Source organism: Spea bombifrons, chromosome 8, assembly GCF_027358695.1.
Source record: "Spea bombifrons isolate aSpeBom1 chromosome 8, aSpeBom1.2.pri, whole genome shotgun sequence".
NCBI lineage: Eukaryota > Metazoa > Chordata > Amphibia > Anura > Pelobatidae > Spea > Spea bombifrons.
Genome location: NC_071094.1, coordinates 40,333,340 through 40,349,682, shown reverse-complemented (window position 1 = coordinate 40,349,682; position 16,343 = coordinate 40,333,340). Strand labels below are relative to the sequence as shown.

The 16,343-nt window shown below is 39.1% G+C and overlaps 1 protein-coding gene across 1 annotated transcript in view; it reads left to right on the top strand.

Annotated features, from left to right (window-relative positions):
• The window catches only part of LOC128502597 (connector enhancer of kinase suppressor of ras 2-like), a 162,232-nt gene that overhangs the window by 85,546 nt on the left and 60,343 nt on the right, over positions 1–16,343 (top strand). The window contains exons 3-5 of the mRNA XM_053472436.1: positions 6,135–6,337; positions 8,067–8,154; positions 14,571–14,612. Of these exons, the coding sequence (XP_053328411.1) occupies positions 6,135–6,337; positions 8,067–8,154; positions 14,571–14,612 (333 nt within the window). The remainder of the gene's footprint in view (positions 1–6,134; positions 6,338–8,066; positions 8,155–14,570; positions 14,613–16,343) is intronic.

The following is a 16,343-nucleotide window of genomic DNA, read 5'->3' as shown; positions in this document are numbered from 1 at the left end:
AATGGCCGCAACTTTCAAATTAAGCGGCCCTGGCACCTAATGAACAAATGACATACGTGCGGCCACATGATATGTATTTATACTCTCACAGCGGCCACACACAGAACCAGATCTGCCAGTGGAGCAGCAACATGGGTAAGTATGCGGCCACTTTTCCACCGGCCATATGCCCAGCGTGCCCGTTGGCTCATCCGGACCTGTTCCTGACCCAGCTTTGCCAGGAACCCCAAACAGTAGTTTGGCCCTTAAGTTTGGCCCTGTGTCTTGGCCCTTAGGTCTTGGCCCTTGGCCGTTAAATCTTGTTTTGCCACCAGGTCACTGGGATTATTAAATAACTTCATTTTAAGTATGGGGGGTTATAATGCCGCTGAGATGGTTTCACGGAGCAGAACGCCCTGCTCTCTTCCAGGGATGGAAACGATGCAGTTATAACCCGGGAATTACAGGGTATGTACATCAAGGTAATTCACCTGTCATTTCTTACAAATTGATCTGTGGCTGTGCGGAGACATATCATTTATAAGATATAATTATTTTGATCTTAAACCATCGTTCAAGCCTGTCGCAAAGGGTTCATTGACTGTGGAATAACACAGCTGCGATGATCTTCATTGCAAGGGTTTTTTTTTAACATGTTTCCAAGTTGCATATAAGTGAATTCTAAAGTATGATCATATCTGGGCTCTTCCAGGCTTTTTCATCCGATTTTCAGGGTTTTTAACCCAATTTTATGGTCTCTGGGCAGGTTCGGAGCTGACTCTTGTATATTCTTCATTAACAGATATCCGAGGATCCCAAATGCTAATGTTCTCACTGGTTGATCAGAGCTGAAATTCCTGCTTGAATGCAGGTGACAGAATAGTTTTACCTCCTGACAAATACCTTTACTTCCTTTTTTTTTTCTTCTATTTTCTATTTGGTTGCCACTGCAAAGCCCATGGACGCCCAGCTGGATCACGCACTGAAGGCTTTCTGACTTTAATCATTAATGATTTCAAGTAATTTATATTTAAATAAGATTTTTTTTTTTTGCTTAGCCCAAAAAAAAAAAAAAAAAAAAAAAAAAAGAGCTGCTTACAGACATAAAACCCAGCAACGAGGAGACAGAAATGATGGGGCAGCGGCAGGCGTCAGCAAATGGAATATTGATTCATTCATATTTAGCCATCGCGCTTGGTACAAATGAATCATTAAGTATATTTAACCAGGAGGATGGGAAAGCGAGCTGGTTAATCAGCTGGAGATTGATTTGCGAAATAAAAGAGGAACAGGGAAATTGAACAAAAAATGGCAATAAAATCCAATTTAGTTTTTTTTAGCCAGGCAGTGGAAAAAATCTTAAAAAAATAAATTATAATCATTTTCTATAAGCCTGGGACTGGGTAGGAGGTCACTTGTTTTGTTTCTTTAATGATTTGTCCCCAATCCACATTGTCTAGACCCAATTGTAGGCGTCATGATTAGAGGCATATTTACCTCGGCTGCTTCACCAAGTCTGACCCAGGGTAGCACCCCCTCCGCGACCGCCATCTTCATGTCTTCAAGGCACAAAGCCCTTGGTCTTCTATATGGTCTTCCATAGTGTAAATGACCCATTGAGCGGCCGTACACTGGGAGCCTGGGTTAGGGCCGGAATCACCATTTGTGGGATAATATCCCATTACCACTTTGTATCTTCCTTTCTCTCTTCTCTCCTTTCTGTACTTTCTCCTCTTTCTTTTCTCTCTCAAGTTCCATTGAGTCATAAGAGGCTTATTGTTTTGTCACAAACGTCCTGCAATCTATACATAAAGTTGATGAATTTAGCATGGACCATTATGAACGTTTTTAATATGACCGATCTGCTCAATGGACGTGGAATGTAGAGTGTCCTTCAAAATGATGTTCTCCCAAGTCTTCCTTTCATTTGTGGAAAAGATAAACCCCCCCCCAATGTAATTCTCTCTTCCTGAACCCAATAATATCGGCAAATCATTTCAACGTTAGGGAAAATGTACAGTTTTTTTTCCTAAAAATGTAACTTTGATTTGACATCTGCTTCTTCTCTAGAACATCTGATGGATAAAACATTAAATTGTCTTTCTGCCCCTCTGGCTAAAAATGCACTTTTGAATATTATTTCCGTGAGAGCTACTCGGGAGTTGTAACAATATTTAACTTTCAGTAGTCAACAACACAGACACCGTTCTAAATGACACAGAAACTCATCCAGCCTGGACGGTCAATTAATAATCCTCGGAGCCTTCATCTGTACTTCTAGACCCAGACCTTATAAATCCCAGCGTACCTTCTGGGCTCTCATGGATTAAACATTCAGTTTCATTCCTAATTTAAAGACAAAGCTTAAAATTTACTTTTAAAGAGAACCGGGCGCTCTAGATACCAAGTATCTACAAAGAAAAACATCCCTGAATAGAAAACATGGCAATAAATTATTTTATATAGTAATGGAGAGCTATGGATCATGCTAATCCTGCTCAACGCCAAAGAGTAAGCTCAATATATCAAGCTATTATGCTAGAGTTTTTCAAGTGCTGCTCTAAAATAATCCCCATAATTAAACATTCTACGTAATCTTCTGCTGGGTACTTGGGGTCCCTCCTTCATTCTGGTTCTGAAAATCAAACTAGGCAACAAGGAACGGGATAGAATCGAGCCGGAACCCAAAGACCAGTCATTAGACCATGAATTCCGGAATCTTCAGGACAAACATAATGGGTTTCGGGGTTTGTCAATGACATCGCCCTCAACCCAAGTGGATGGAGCTACTCATGAGAAAAGATCAAAGTAGATCACCCACCGAGTAACGTTACTTTCAGTATTTTAATGTTAGACTTCTCTCATTTCTAACGAAAAAAGTAGTTAAAATCCTTTAAGCGACTGCCAATAGCCCTCATATTAAAAGTACTTAATTCTAGACCTGCTTTTTGGTCTCTATGATCTCATGATGTTAACTATATGTCTTGTAATGTGACCTCATAAAATAGTATTATTTTTTGTAGCAGTGTTTTTATAACTGCTAAAATTACTGGATCTATAAATATATATATATATATATATATATAAAAATATATATATAAAAATATATATATATATATACAGTATGTATTTATTTATGTATATATATATATATATATATATATATATATGTGTACAGTCTACATATATATATTAAAACATTAGATTTTGTATATCTATAGTCATGATTCTCAAAACACGTTATTATTTGGTAATATATACTTGTATGATTTACGCATGAGATGAACACACGGTACACGTGACTAACCAGGTAACAGATAGATAATTAGAATGAAATGCAGAGTAGCCGTGGGACGCCAGATGACGGGGTTAGAGAACGGGACATGCGTCATAACTGCAAAGTTAATACCCCATAGCAATAACATGGCTTTAATATCGTCTAGTCATGACAACCCGATCTATATGGATTGATCGCATTCCTCCTGCAGGAAGAAATCAGTGTGTCTTTTATACAGATGCCCGACGAGTTACATCTATCCGTCAAAAGAAAAAAAGGAAAGATAATATCTAGGAACGGGCGTTTAGAACATTCGCCTTATATTTTATTAAAGGGCAATAACTATCAAACTAGCAACTACATATTTACGTAACGATAAGAAATATATATGTTTTAAAGAAAAACAACTCATTCTCCGTCTTATATTGTTAAAGTGAAAGTTTAATGCCCCATACATGTTTTACTTGATTGAGAGGGTGGTAGATAAGTGGAACAACCTCCCTGCAGAAGTGGTAGAGGTTTATACAGTGGGGGGGGATTTAAACACGCATGGGATGGACATACGGCTCCTGAATCTAAGACCAAGTTCTTACAAGCATCATCCATCCAAAAGTGGTCTTGTCACTATAGCAACCAGTGGAATTTTCCTGCTGATCGGACCATTCCATTTGTTTCACCAGAAAATATTGCACCATAATTGCTCTTTACAACCCCCCCTCCCCCTCCCGATGCCTCCCAGTTTGCTTCTGGTTCCTGATACAAAAAAAAAATCCTTTTATAATAAAAAGCAATAGGAATAACCCAGAGAAATTTTTTTTTCCTGGAATAGCGGAGTCTTGCTGTGGTCGGTATGGATAGCTTTGATGCGCTCTGCAGGGGTCTGCCGGTCATCAATCAATCACAGGCCAGCGCCCATTCCCTTTACCGTATTGATCTGCCATCGTGCTGAAAGCCACCGGCGCATGGGACACACACGCAGCGCCGGTTCCTCCGTCCACGCGGCCCGATGCGTACAGCTCTATGGCTCTGACCTTTCTGCTGCTCTCCAGGTGTCGAAATGCTAAACTTTTCAAGCCTTTTGCTGGCAAAATCATCTAAAACTGTTTAATTCAGAGTAAAAAAAAAAAGCATATTCCACTTTATACTTGGAGTGTTGGCCACATTTAGAACAGCGTTGCCATGCCTTCCAGAATCCCTAGAATGCCCCATTACTGTACGGCATATATTTGTGGGGTACTATTGCCATAACTTTTTAGCCCCTTTAATAAATACCCCCTCCACCATCACCACTGCCATGTCTCCACCACCTTTATCGTATCCCACAACCTCTTAATAAGACGCTTTGCCACACTCATGGGAACTAGCCGTTCTCTGCTGCGCTGACTCGCACTCAAACCACTCATCACTCTCAGCCACCCTGACGTAGACTCAAACACACTGAGGACCACTCAGTCACATATATCCATACCTGGGAGCTGTCGGGGTTTGACCCGGAGTTTTCGAGTGAAGAGCTGCTTCCTGGGGTCTCCAGGTCCGTTTTTTTTTTTGCGGCAGAGGAGCGTTGTTTGGCCACGTCCACTCCTCACCCATTCCCCGCCCACTCCCCACCCACTAAAGGCTTTCTAGCACTAGACCTGCCTGTAAACTTGTCTGGCCCCTCCCCTTCACAAAGCCACCCCCCCCAGAAGAAAGAGCGCTCAGGTCAGCCTATCCTAGCAAGTTCCTGGGCATCGCCCGTTCCGGTCCCAAGCTAATGCAACTTCCATTCACTAAACGTCTAAGTCATCAGCCACGGCCCCCTTTTCTCAATTCTCAAACTGACTTCCTGTCCAGGAATTTATTATTTCCTCCCCGTACGCCTCCTGTTTTGCTAAATTAATAATGGAGGATCACTCCAGCTAGTATATACACTTTAATGACAGCTGAGTGGCCCCTTTAAATTTCAAGCAGCCAATCAGTGGCACAAAACGAGGCTGCTGCATCTTTAGCGCTGCAGCTTCTAGTGATTTTTTTTCTTCTAGAATTAAATATTGCACATTATTGTACTTTACTATGCATTATTTCTTTTAAGTAATCTAGAAATACATGGAAAATATACCATCGCACAAAAACCATTTTTTCCCTCCCTCTTTTTTCTTTACATTTTTTATTTATTTAATGACATTTTAAGTAAATGAATATAGACGAGAAACTTGTTGACGATTTTCAGCGTTTTACTGCGTTCATAAAACCAAAATGTTAGTTTTACGCCCCGGTTTAATTTTACAGCGTTTTCCAGAATTAATTTTACTGCCTTTCCAAATAATTTATATGCGATAAATTCACCCCAAAATGACTGTAAGCTGTCAAAACACGAACTGCTAGGCTTTGTAAAGTGACTTTATTTATATGCAAATATCCCAATTAGCCAAGGCTTTCCTGTGATAATGGATGGAGGCTTTTGTTTATCAAAACACGCTTTAATTAAAGCGATACTTCATATTCTTGATATAAAAGTGACACTTTTCGATATTTACCTGTGACAAATTATTGTTCTAAAACAAATCAAACACATAAAGGAATATTACCTGATTAAAAACACACCGGGGGATAGTAAAGTGAGCCCATAACCTAGAAAACTTTTACCATCAAAGGTTTAGCAAAAACTATTCTTTATCTTTATTTTTGGGGATTTCGGTAAAAGTCATTGGTTTAGAGATGCTTGGTTTTAGGTGGAATGTAAGGAAGTTTTAATCACTGTGGTAGATAAGTGTAACAGCCTCCCAGCGGAAGTGGTAGAGCGAAGAGGAACACTGGCCTTGTGAGTTTACAATCTACCGGGATGATTTGGTTTTTATTCACATGACCTTACGTCTCCCCCCCCCCCCCTTAATTTCAGAATTATGGATTGGAGACGGAAAACCTGCGGACGCTCTCACATAAACTTAATGCCTCGGCCAAAAACCTGCAGAACTTTATAACGGGAAGAAGGAGAAGCGGACACTACGACGGGAGAGCCTCCAGGCGACTGCCAAACGACTTTCTTACCTCTGTGGTTGATCTGATAGGTGCTGCAAAGAATCTTCTAGCCTGGTTGGACAGGTAAGGCCCGATTCCCATCTCTATGGCAAATAAGTAGTAAGTGTATTTATTCTATACTAGTGTATGTGCTCATCATCAAAATTGTGTTTTTTCTTCCTCTCCCCTTATTTCTTTATCTCTTTACCTTTTTCTCTCTCCTTTTTTTCTTCCTCTGTTTTCTTTTTTCTATATCTTTCTTATATCACAAATCTGTTTTCTCTCTTCCCCTTTCTTTCTTTCTTCATTCATTCATTCATTCATTCATTCATTCTCTTTCTTTCTTCCCCCTTTCTTTTTCCTAATTTTTTTCTCTCTCTACATCTGTCTTTCCCCTTCCCTTTCTTCTGTCTCTCACTCTTTTTTTCCTTTTATCTCACCCACTCGTTCTTCTTTCAAGAGAAAACACTACTGTCTATAATAAAACATTACTATTATTATTATTTACAATATATTTACAATACAATGTATACATTTTTTATTATTATTATTTTGATACAATATTATTACTGTTCGCTATACTCTTTAATGACTCGTTTTTTTTTTTAAATTACCTCATTAAAATTAGACCTGATTAGCAAAAAAAATGCAGTTTGCCTAAAACAATTTTTTTAGAAAAAAAAATTATTTTTTTATTTTTATTTTTAATTCGTTTTTATTCAGAGACGGTACACACCTATGCACATGGTAGATTACGTTGCAACCATCAACAGCCTAACTGGTCCTATACGTTGGCCAACATGTAAGAAGCAATCATAAACGGTTTTGGGACATACTATAGATCCCGCCATTGGTTTGTCTGCTGTCGGCAAATCCTTCTTTTCAATGCCTATTTATGACTTTTTAGGTGTTTTTTGTATGTAATTTCTTAATTTTTATGTGAAAAAAAGTAATATGAACATAACCTCCGATTGATAATGATGTATGAATGCAAAGACAAGACACGCACCACGTGAACTCAGCATTCATGCTTTTTTTTGTGAGATGATGTGCCGGTGAAGCTGTAGGGGGTTAGTGTGACCTCGTTCAATCCACTCTGATTAATCTCATGCTTCCATTAAGCACATGCCCTTCTGAGGACCGTGCAAAGCACCAAAAGGAGAACTAAGTAACACAAGGGAATAACGATCTAATAAAAACCATCATGTATATGTTGAGAACAGGTAGTTAAAGGTGCTGTTCCACCTACTCTGTTAATTTCATCATAACTTTCTTAATTAAATGCAGCGATAGATACATCACTTGTAGTACTGCTAAATATCCTAATCCCCTGAAATTCTTCAACTAATACATGGCATTTTGCTGTCATGTATACTTCACACACACACAATATATATATTACACATATAATTGCCACATGAATCCTTTTTTTGGATTGAATTGGTTGATGGGGAATGGTTTTAGTTTGCTACTTGAAATATTAAGCGAGCGCGTAAGAGAGAGTGAATGAGAGTGTGAGAGAGAATGAATGAGAGAGAAACAATGGAATGCAAACGAAAATCCAGAGCTCTCTGCTTCATTTTAGTTTGTTTTGTTGGGGTCCTTCCTAGTTTTTGGACATTTGTGCAAACTAACAAAATTGGCAAATTTTGTTTAAATGAGAATTCGTATAAGGCGAATGCACATGTCTAGTAAATATGGCCTTTAGGAGGCTGTAGACCAAGCACTGTGATCTCAGAATGCCCCTGTTGTTATATTTTGACAAATGACTTGCATTTGCTTAATACTGATTTCATCTGTTTGTCCGTGACAGGTCTCCCTTTGTCAGCGTAACAGAATATTCACTGCTGAAAAATAATATTGTCCAACTGTGCCTGGAACTCACCACGATTGTGCAACAGGTAAGGGGTTGAGCAAAAGGCTTTTTCTAAATGACCAAATAAGGACATTTTTATCTTAATGGGTGTGGTTAGAGGCGTGGTCAGAGAAAGAAGTTTACAGAGACATCTTATTGCACTTTGTGGCCCGTTCATAGATACTCATGTAATTGATTATGTATTTAGAATGAAATATTCACATAATTTATATATACACATATGTTGTCTATATGTGCATTATTGTGGTTTTTAAGGCTGAAGAACCCTGTGATACCCTCGTACCCCGCAAACATTCTGAGCTCCTAGAAAAGAGAGGAACCATTGGAGGAATGAGGGACATCAGGGGAAGAATGAGGGACATCAGAGGCGGAATGAGGGGCATCAAGGGAGGAATGAGGGACATCAGAGGCAGAATAAGGGACATCAGGGGAGGAATGAGGAACATCAGGGATGGAATGAGGGACATCAGAGGCGGAATGAGGGACATCAGAGGCGGAATGAGGGACATCAGAGGCGGAATGCGGGGCATCAGGGGAGGAATGAGGGACATCAGAGGCGGAATAAGGAACAACAGGACAGGAATGAGGGACAGAGTAAGCTGTTTCCTAAAGAGGGACTGCCCCTCCTACAGACCAACGCACTACGGGGTACAACCTCCGATGTAATAGAAATGTGTTATATCTGGAAATACCTGAATTCCGCAGCAGGGGGGACAAGAAGAGTTAAATCAAATTAACTGAGAATCTCACATCTGTTCAGCTCCTTAATGTTTATGGATTCATTTCTCAGCAGGCAGGATTCTGTCGAAAATGTTGTGCTGTAAGAGTGAGAATTCTCACTGGCAGAAATATCAGGGGATCTAGCGGGAGCTTCATGTTTGCAACTTCATGGTCAAAAAAAGTCCTTTGATGTTCCTGCAACATCCATCTTCTGTGTTCTGCGGCAGAAATACTATTCAATTAGTTAGATAGGTTAGTTTTGCCGCTGGCAATATTTGAATGCGTTCAACCAACTTAAAATGAGAGCTTTCATAAAAAAAAAATACTGCGTTTTAAGTCGACTTTATGTTTTTTTTTCCCCTTTAGAATTTATAGCATAAAAGATGAAATGTAACACACCTAGCAGATCAATTAAAAGATATACGTTTGAACAGATGACCAAAGGCAATGTACATTCACGTTAACTAAATATGTTCAATATCTGTGGTTCCCCTAAATTATATATATATATATTTATATTTATTTATTTATTTCTATATATATATACATTTTTTTTATGAGTGATGGAGGGCGGGGAGGGTAAGGTGCTAGCAGCTACAGGGTTAAAGTTTGTCCAGCTGCTATAAAGTTAAAAGCCAAGCAATGAACATTAAAAATTTAAATAATCTGAACGTTATGTACGGTATAGATGTCAACAACCATGTGCTGACTTTCTGGCAACATGCCAGCACTAATTTTTTCACCTGTTAAATGTGCAATTCTGCTAAGACAAACCTTAAAATGTTTTTCTTTTTTGGAAGCCCGAGGTGTTAATTGCACTCTTTAGTATGTTCTGCAAAACAAACCTTAGCAGATCTGCCATTTTATTCTTTCCTTTGGAGGTACAGAGAGCCCTGACTGTTTAGCAGCAAGGGGCAGGTTGGGAGCCCCTCTGCCGCACAACTGACGTCTCCGTCTGTGTTTCTTTATAACATAAGTTGTGGTGAGTAAAGGTGATGGGAAAACCCTTCCACTTAAAATGAAGGGGGTAGTAGAAGTATTAGTAAACACTCATCTACAGACACCAGACAAGCCAGAAGGCTCGTTTTACCCTCAGAAATCTCATGGTGCTGCCGCAACCACAAGGGATTCTGGGTAGGCGCATGCAAATAAGGTCAACAATGATTACCTTTTGCCCTGTGTTTCTTTATAACTCCTACAGAGGGCGCCATAACGTAAAGTCCTTTCCAGGCTTCCGCAATAGGAATTTACAAGGCGAATAAAGCGAATAGAGAGGGGCCAGGAAACAAGCTGCGGAACCCTAAAGTTCATACTAACATATCGCTAATATATACTATGTAATAATTCAAACGTGGCCCTCTACCACAGCCAATTCACAATACCTTATTAAAATACCTTAAGAGAAATGATATATGTCCACATTCATTGACTCATTTCACTCATTTGATTTATTTGATACTGAACTAATTTATTTAAACGCGTCCAATAAATCACCAACTGTGTTACATTATGTGAATGTGTCTACCTTTCCAAAGCCGGCTTCTCAGATCTGTTACATTAAGAGTTTCATTATTTAAATTCCTGCCCGCTCGGAACTTAATGGACTTTTTTTTTCCTTCCCGGGAATATCCATTTAATGGTAATGTGTATTGATCTAGAGCCCTATCACACAGAATTTGTTCAAAGTATTTAATAGAAGACATTATGTTTTAAGATGCAAAAAGCAGAGACTTCCACAACATCATTTCGGCATTATTATGGCTTCAGTTGAGTCTTAAAGGGACGGTCCAGCCATCATATTCACAATAATGCACATTATCCCTTTAATTAACATTTGGAAACACATAGAGGGATTCGACACAATGTAATAAAGAATGTATATTAAAGTATCTACAGGGTATGTTATATTCATTCTTCATCCATGTGGGGATTGGAACGTCCCTTTAAGGACCTTCAAGATATCCAAATAGGATTCTAACCCAATTGCAAGGGTTAAATATAACAAACAATTATACTCACAGGATCAAACCTTTTTAAGGGATCCTTCCAAGGATCCAGTCCTCTGTGGATGTCTGTGTAGATGCCCATCCCCTCTTTTTTTAATTCAGGGTATACCACCTTTAAATCTGTAGCGTATGTTTGATCGTATCCTGCTCATGCAATACATGATAAAATATTCCGAATAAAGTTCCTGGAAGTATTAGTATTTTTGTGAGCTTCATATAAAGAAACAGAAATCATTCAATTTGATTTCGCCGCCTACGGAAGATCCCATTTAGAGCGCTTCAGATATGTATGTATGTAAATTTTATGGATTTGGGCCAATTTAATATTATTGCTATATTTTATAGCAAACAGGCAACTGAGTTTCTTCTTATCTGCGATTTTTTTTCCGGTCCGTATTTTGATCTTAAATTTTGTTTTCCAGCTGGGTTTCAAATGTTCCTCTATTACCTGCATTTTTTTTTTATGGAAAAAGCATTTTGATCGCATAATCTCATAATAATGTCTCATAATTTTACAGTGTGTAATAATAATAATTAATAATAATTATATATATATTATATAATATTTTTTATTATAATAAATATTATATATTATATAATATTTATTATAATAATATATAATAATAATAATAATAATTATATATATTATATATATTTATTATTATTATTATTATTATTATTATTATTATTATTATTATTATTATTATTATTATTATTATATTACTACCCCTTTAGTGAATGCTTAAAGGTAATAAGTATTATAACCAAATACCTCTTAATATAGTAATTCATCTCGTTTAAACTTAATTTTGTTCTTCTGTGCCCATGGGGCATTTGCAGGGAATTTTGCCAGCGGATTAAGCGATCATACTGTGTTCCAATAATACAGACCTGTTGTTCGATACAGTTCTAGGCTCTGCATCTTTCCTTAATTCAATTTATTCCTTCCAACTGTAGATCAGATTATGCTAATCGTATCAAAGAATCTAATGTTAATTTACCTGGCATCAATCTAATTTACCAAGTAAGTGACATTGCCAATTTAGTATTAAATGGCAAATAAAAAAGAGCTCATCCCATCTGCTCTATTTAATTACATATATCTTAGCCCCCTGATCCATAGGTTTGTTACACTTTATGTAAAGTATCTTTATATAGTTTTTTTTTCTTTACTATATTATCCTTGAACATTTCTGCTAGGAGGTCCTTCTGGGATAAATTAATTTTAACATGTCTTCCGATCACGTTACCATCAAACGTTACTCCGCTTTGACCCTGATATTTTGAGGTCGTTACTGTATCTTCCTTCTTCCGTTAAGCCTGACCTTGGTGTGGTTTCCTTGTTCCAGGGCAATAATCCCTTTGTCAGACCGGCAGGCTGATGTTGGGCGATGAGGGTCCCTGGTGCGCCGCTGGTCAATAGACCTGTTACATGGGAGATCTGTGCTCTCCCTAGCCGGCCCACTCATACTACTTTACTGGGGACGAGGGCCATGGAGGGGGCTGCTGGGTAAAAATGGTAAAAATGCCTCCGGGCAAGGGATCTTTACTAAAAAGCTGGCATTTACAGGTGGCACCAAATGGATCCCATGACCATTTTGCCCATTTTGAGCTCGATGGACTTGTGTCTTCTTTCAACCTAAATTACTATGTAACTAATGAACAGGATACTTTAAACCGCCTGTTACCGCCTGTTACCGCCTGTTACTCTTCCATTCATTATAAACAAGCCTATTCTATCAGAGCATCGCCATCGTAGGGTTGGTAAACCTTTATAGAGACAGCCCGTGTTTAGGAGGATCCATATTCATCTCATGAACATCTAGTTGGAAGAAAATTGTAATTTTTTTGTACCATGTCATTGTGCATATGGTCATAAAATTGCATTGTGGCGGAAGATACTATGGAGGTGAAGAAATTAACTCGTAGGGCTTATATCGTCTGATACAGTATATATATATAGATATAGATATAGATACTGTGATAAGCTGCCATTAAGCCATGCATATAGTTTCTTTTCTGCATGCATGTATAAGGATATCTCTAATCCATTCACAAGCACTGGATCTTCTCTCTCTTATACTCGACCACCAAAAGATCAGCAGCTTATTAGTATAAAAACACGCGGTGCGGATTGCACATACGAGCTGGATCCAAGAAACTTGCGATTTCATTCAAAACAGCCTTCTTTCCAATTCGGAATAGCTGGTGAGAATGAGTCAGTCTGGCAGTCTATACACGGAGCGAGTTCCAGGCTTCTTCCAGGCTCAAGAGTGATTTCAAGGAGTTTTCCTACCCGTGGGCTAAGAAAGCGAGTAGATTTCTCTTTAACCCCTTAATGACAAAGCCCGTACATGTACGGGCTCAAAATGCATTGTTTTCAATGGGTTTAGGAACCACCCATTGTCCTTAAGGGGTTAAAATCTCCTTTGCTTTTATTTTGAACATTTCTGTATATCTAAGTCCGATGCGCATTGCGTTGCACACTTGTGGCTGTGCGTTACCATTAATACGTATGGCTGCAGCAATCCTAGGATTGTCACTCGAGGGGTATCCTGTGGTCCTAATGGTATAGTCTTGTAGACATGGTTCTTCGGCCCATACCGTCTGTTCGCAGTCTATTGGAAGAGGCTACCACGTGCATAATACGTGTTACGAGCCAACGACACGGTATACAAAATACCAAGGACCTAGTGAAACTCCACTTTCAGGACTACGGACAGCTCCCTAATAAAAAAGAGCGTTTAGAAAGAGCAAGTGATCATGAAGCGATATGATGTCATATATCAGTATTCTCCATCCTGTGATGACATTGTGCACGGCTGCAGTGCTATCTCGCTCCTTTAGCGATTTAGGTAATCTGTTTTTTTTTTCTTAATTTCAGAATTTTTTGTGATTTACAAAAAACCTGGGATTTTAGTGACGATATTATGCGGCTCTCAATTTATGGTTCAGTGGTGCTAATTAATTTTGCCACCGTCTCTTCTCACGCTCCTTACCCCAGGCACTTCCGAACAAAGAAAAGTAACACGGAATGTTTTTTGTTTTTTTTCTCTCGAAGCAAGGTTTTTAACTCGTTCTGTTACGCTTTTGGTTTACAGACACGCTGAGAGGCACCAGTTCAGAAATGCCTTTCAGGTGCTCCAATCTGGGCATGTTTTTTCTGCTTTTGGGCAACGAATTTCATTTCCCGGCCGTTCGGTTCAGACAAAATATGGGGCCTTTTCTGATTTGGGACGATGTTGGGGGAATACGTATTTATTTATATAACAGCGAATGAACTAACCCCACCCCCCCCATGTTATACTGATGACCTCATACAAAAAAAACCTGATTTAGGAAATGCTTCATTTAATGGCAGATGTGAAATGTCAACTGCATTAATCCGTGAGATCTGTTTATTCTCGCAAACTCAGAGATCAGGATTTTGTTCAAGGACTTCCTGAGAGTGATGGGGATAAGTAGATTATCGAAAGGTTATCGGGGTGGATAAATCTACGGCACTAGCCTTATATCAGGGGAACGGGGCAAAGAAAAACCGCGTTGTTAATGCAGAATGACATCAGCATCAGGACTTCCTAGGACCTTCGCTACTGAAACTCCCAAAATGCTCAGCCAATGAATAATCCATAAAATCGAATGTTACGAAAATAACAACATGTGACATAGAAAACAGCAGCCGATGTAATCTCGTTATTCATTTTTGTGTTAACAGGATTGCACAGTGTATGAAACAGAAAATAAAATTCTCCATGTGGTAAGTACACTCTCTATCCATCCATCCTTCATTCATCTATCCATCCATCTATCCATCCTTTACCTATCTATCCATTTATTTATCTATCTATGCATCCATCCATGCATCCTTTATCTATCTACATATTTATTCATCCATCCATCATCCATCTATCTATCTATCCATCCATCCTTCTTTCATCTATCTATCCATCCACCCTTCATTTATCTATCTATTCTATCTATCTATCTATTCTATCTATCCAGCTATCTATCTATCTATCTATCTATCTATCTATCTATCATCTATCTATCTATCTATCATCTATCTATCTATCTATCTATCTATCTATCTCTCTTTTGAGATGGAACAAAACTCTAGAAACACAGTGGGTTAAACACACAGATAAATAAACACTGGAGACATGACCGGCCATTAGGGTTGGGGAAACAGAAGTTGGACGTTCATCATTATCTTTTCTCCGCCGCTCAGATGCATCAAACTCATGATGCGTTCTTCCAGTCCTTCTTGTGGATGATCTAATAACCCGAGGCGCACGCAAAAGCCTGCGAGGCAAACTAGGGTGCCAACTTCAGCCACGGAGATTGGTTTAGATGCCTTTTATTGCATTGTTTAATGCGCTTTTACTTTACATGTCGCGCATGCTGTTAGTGGAGAATGGATACTGAGAGAAGCCCCAGCATTATTTACTAAACCTTTCAGTAACTTTGTAGCAGATATACCGTATTTGCTCTACCCCCCAAAATCTAAATATTCATTTAGGAAAAAAACAAAAAGCCTGAATATAAGACGACCCTATAGGAAAAAAAGTTTTAATAGTAAATATTAATTCATGTAAACAATTTTTTCATATATAATAAAAGCTATGATTGAGAAAAATATATATTTGTTTTATTTCCTTTTATTTGCCAACCTGCCTCCCCAGTTATGCACATCTGCCCCCAGGGTTGCCACTCTGCCCCCAGAAATGCCTTATACCCCCTATTTGCCACTCTGCCCCATGATGTGCCTTTTAACCCTCTATATGCCCCTCTGCCTTCAGAAATGTCTTATACCCTCCTATATGCCACTCTGCCCCATGATATGCCTTTTAACTCCCTATATGCCAGAGTGGCATATAGGGGGTTAAAAGGCATTTCTGGAGGTATATCACACTCCTATCAAGCCAAGGCAGCCAGTACATGCTGGAACCTGGGGATGATAGGAGTGTGAGTACAGCCTCCATATGCCATGCTACCACCACCACCTCCTTACACATCCATGCTATCACACACACACACACACACACACACTCATTCACAAACATTTAAATACTCATTCATTCCATTAATCACACAAACTTGATCAAAGACCCTCCCCCACCCCCTTACCTGAACTGCAGATCTCCCACTCGCAGACTTCTGCAGAGGCCCAGCTGTGCGAGCAACTTCTCTGGCCCCGCCCCCAGAGGAAGGAGGGGGGAGGCAGAGTTATGTGACACTCTGCTAGCTTCCTGTTCTCCTGCTGCTAGTAAAACCTTGTCTTATAATCCAGCAAATACGGTATTCATACGTATGTTACACAACAGAAACATAGAATCTGCCTGCAGATCAAACCCAAACCCAACTCTCCCCGTCAGTCGTTGATCTCGTCTCAGATTTAGGAGTCATCCGCCTATCCCATTGATGTTTAAATTCCCTCACTGTATTACCCTCTACCACCTCTGATGGGAGGCTGCTCCACTTATCTACC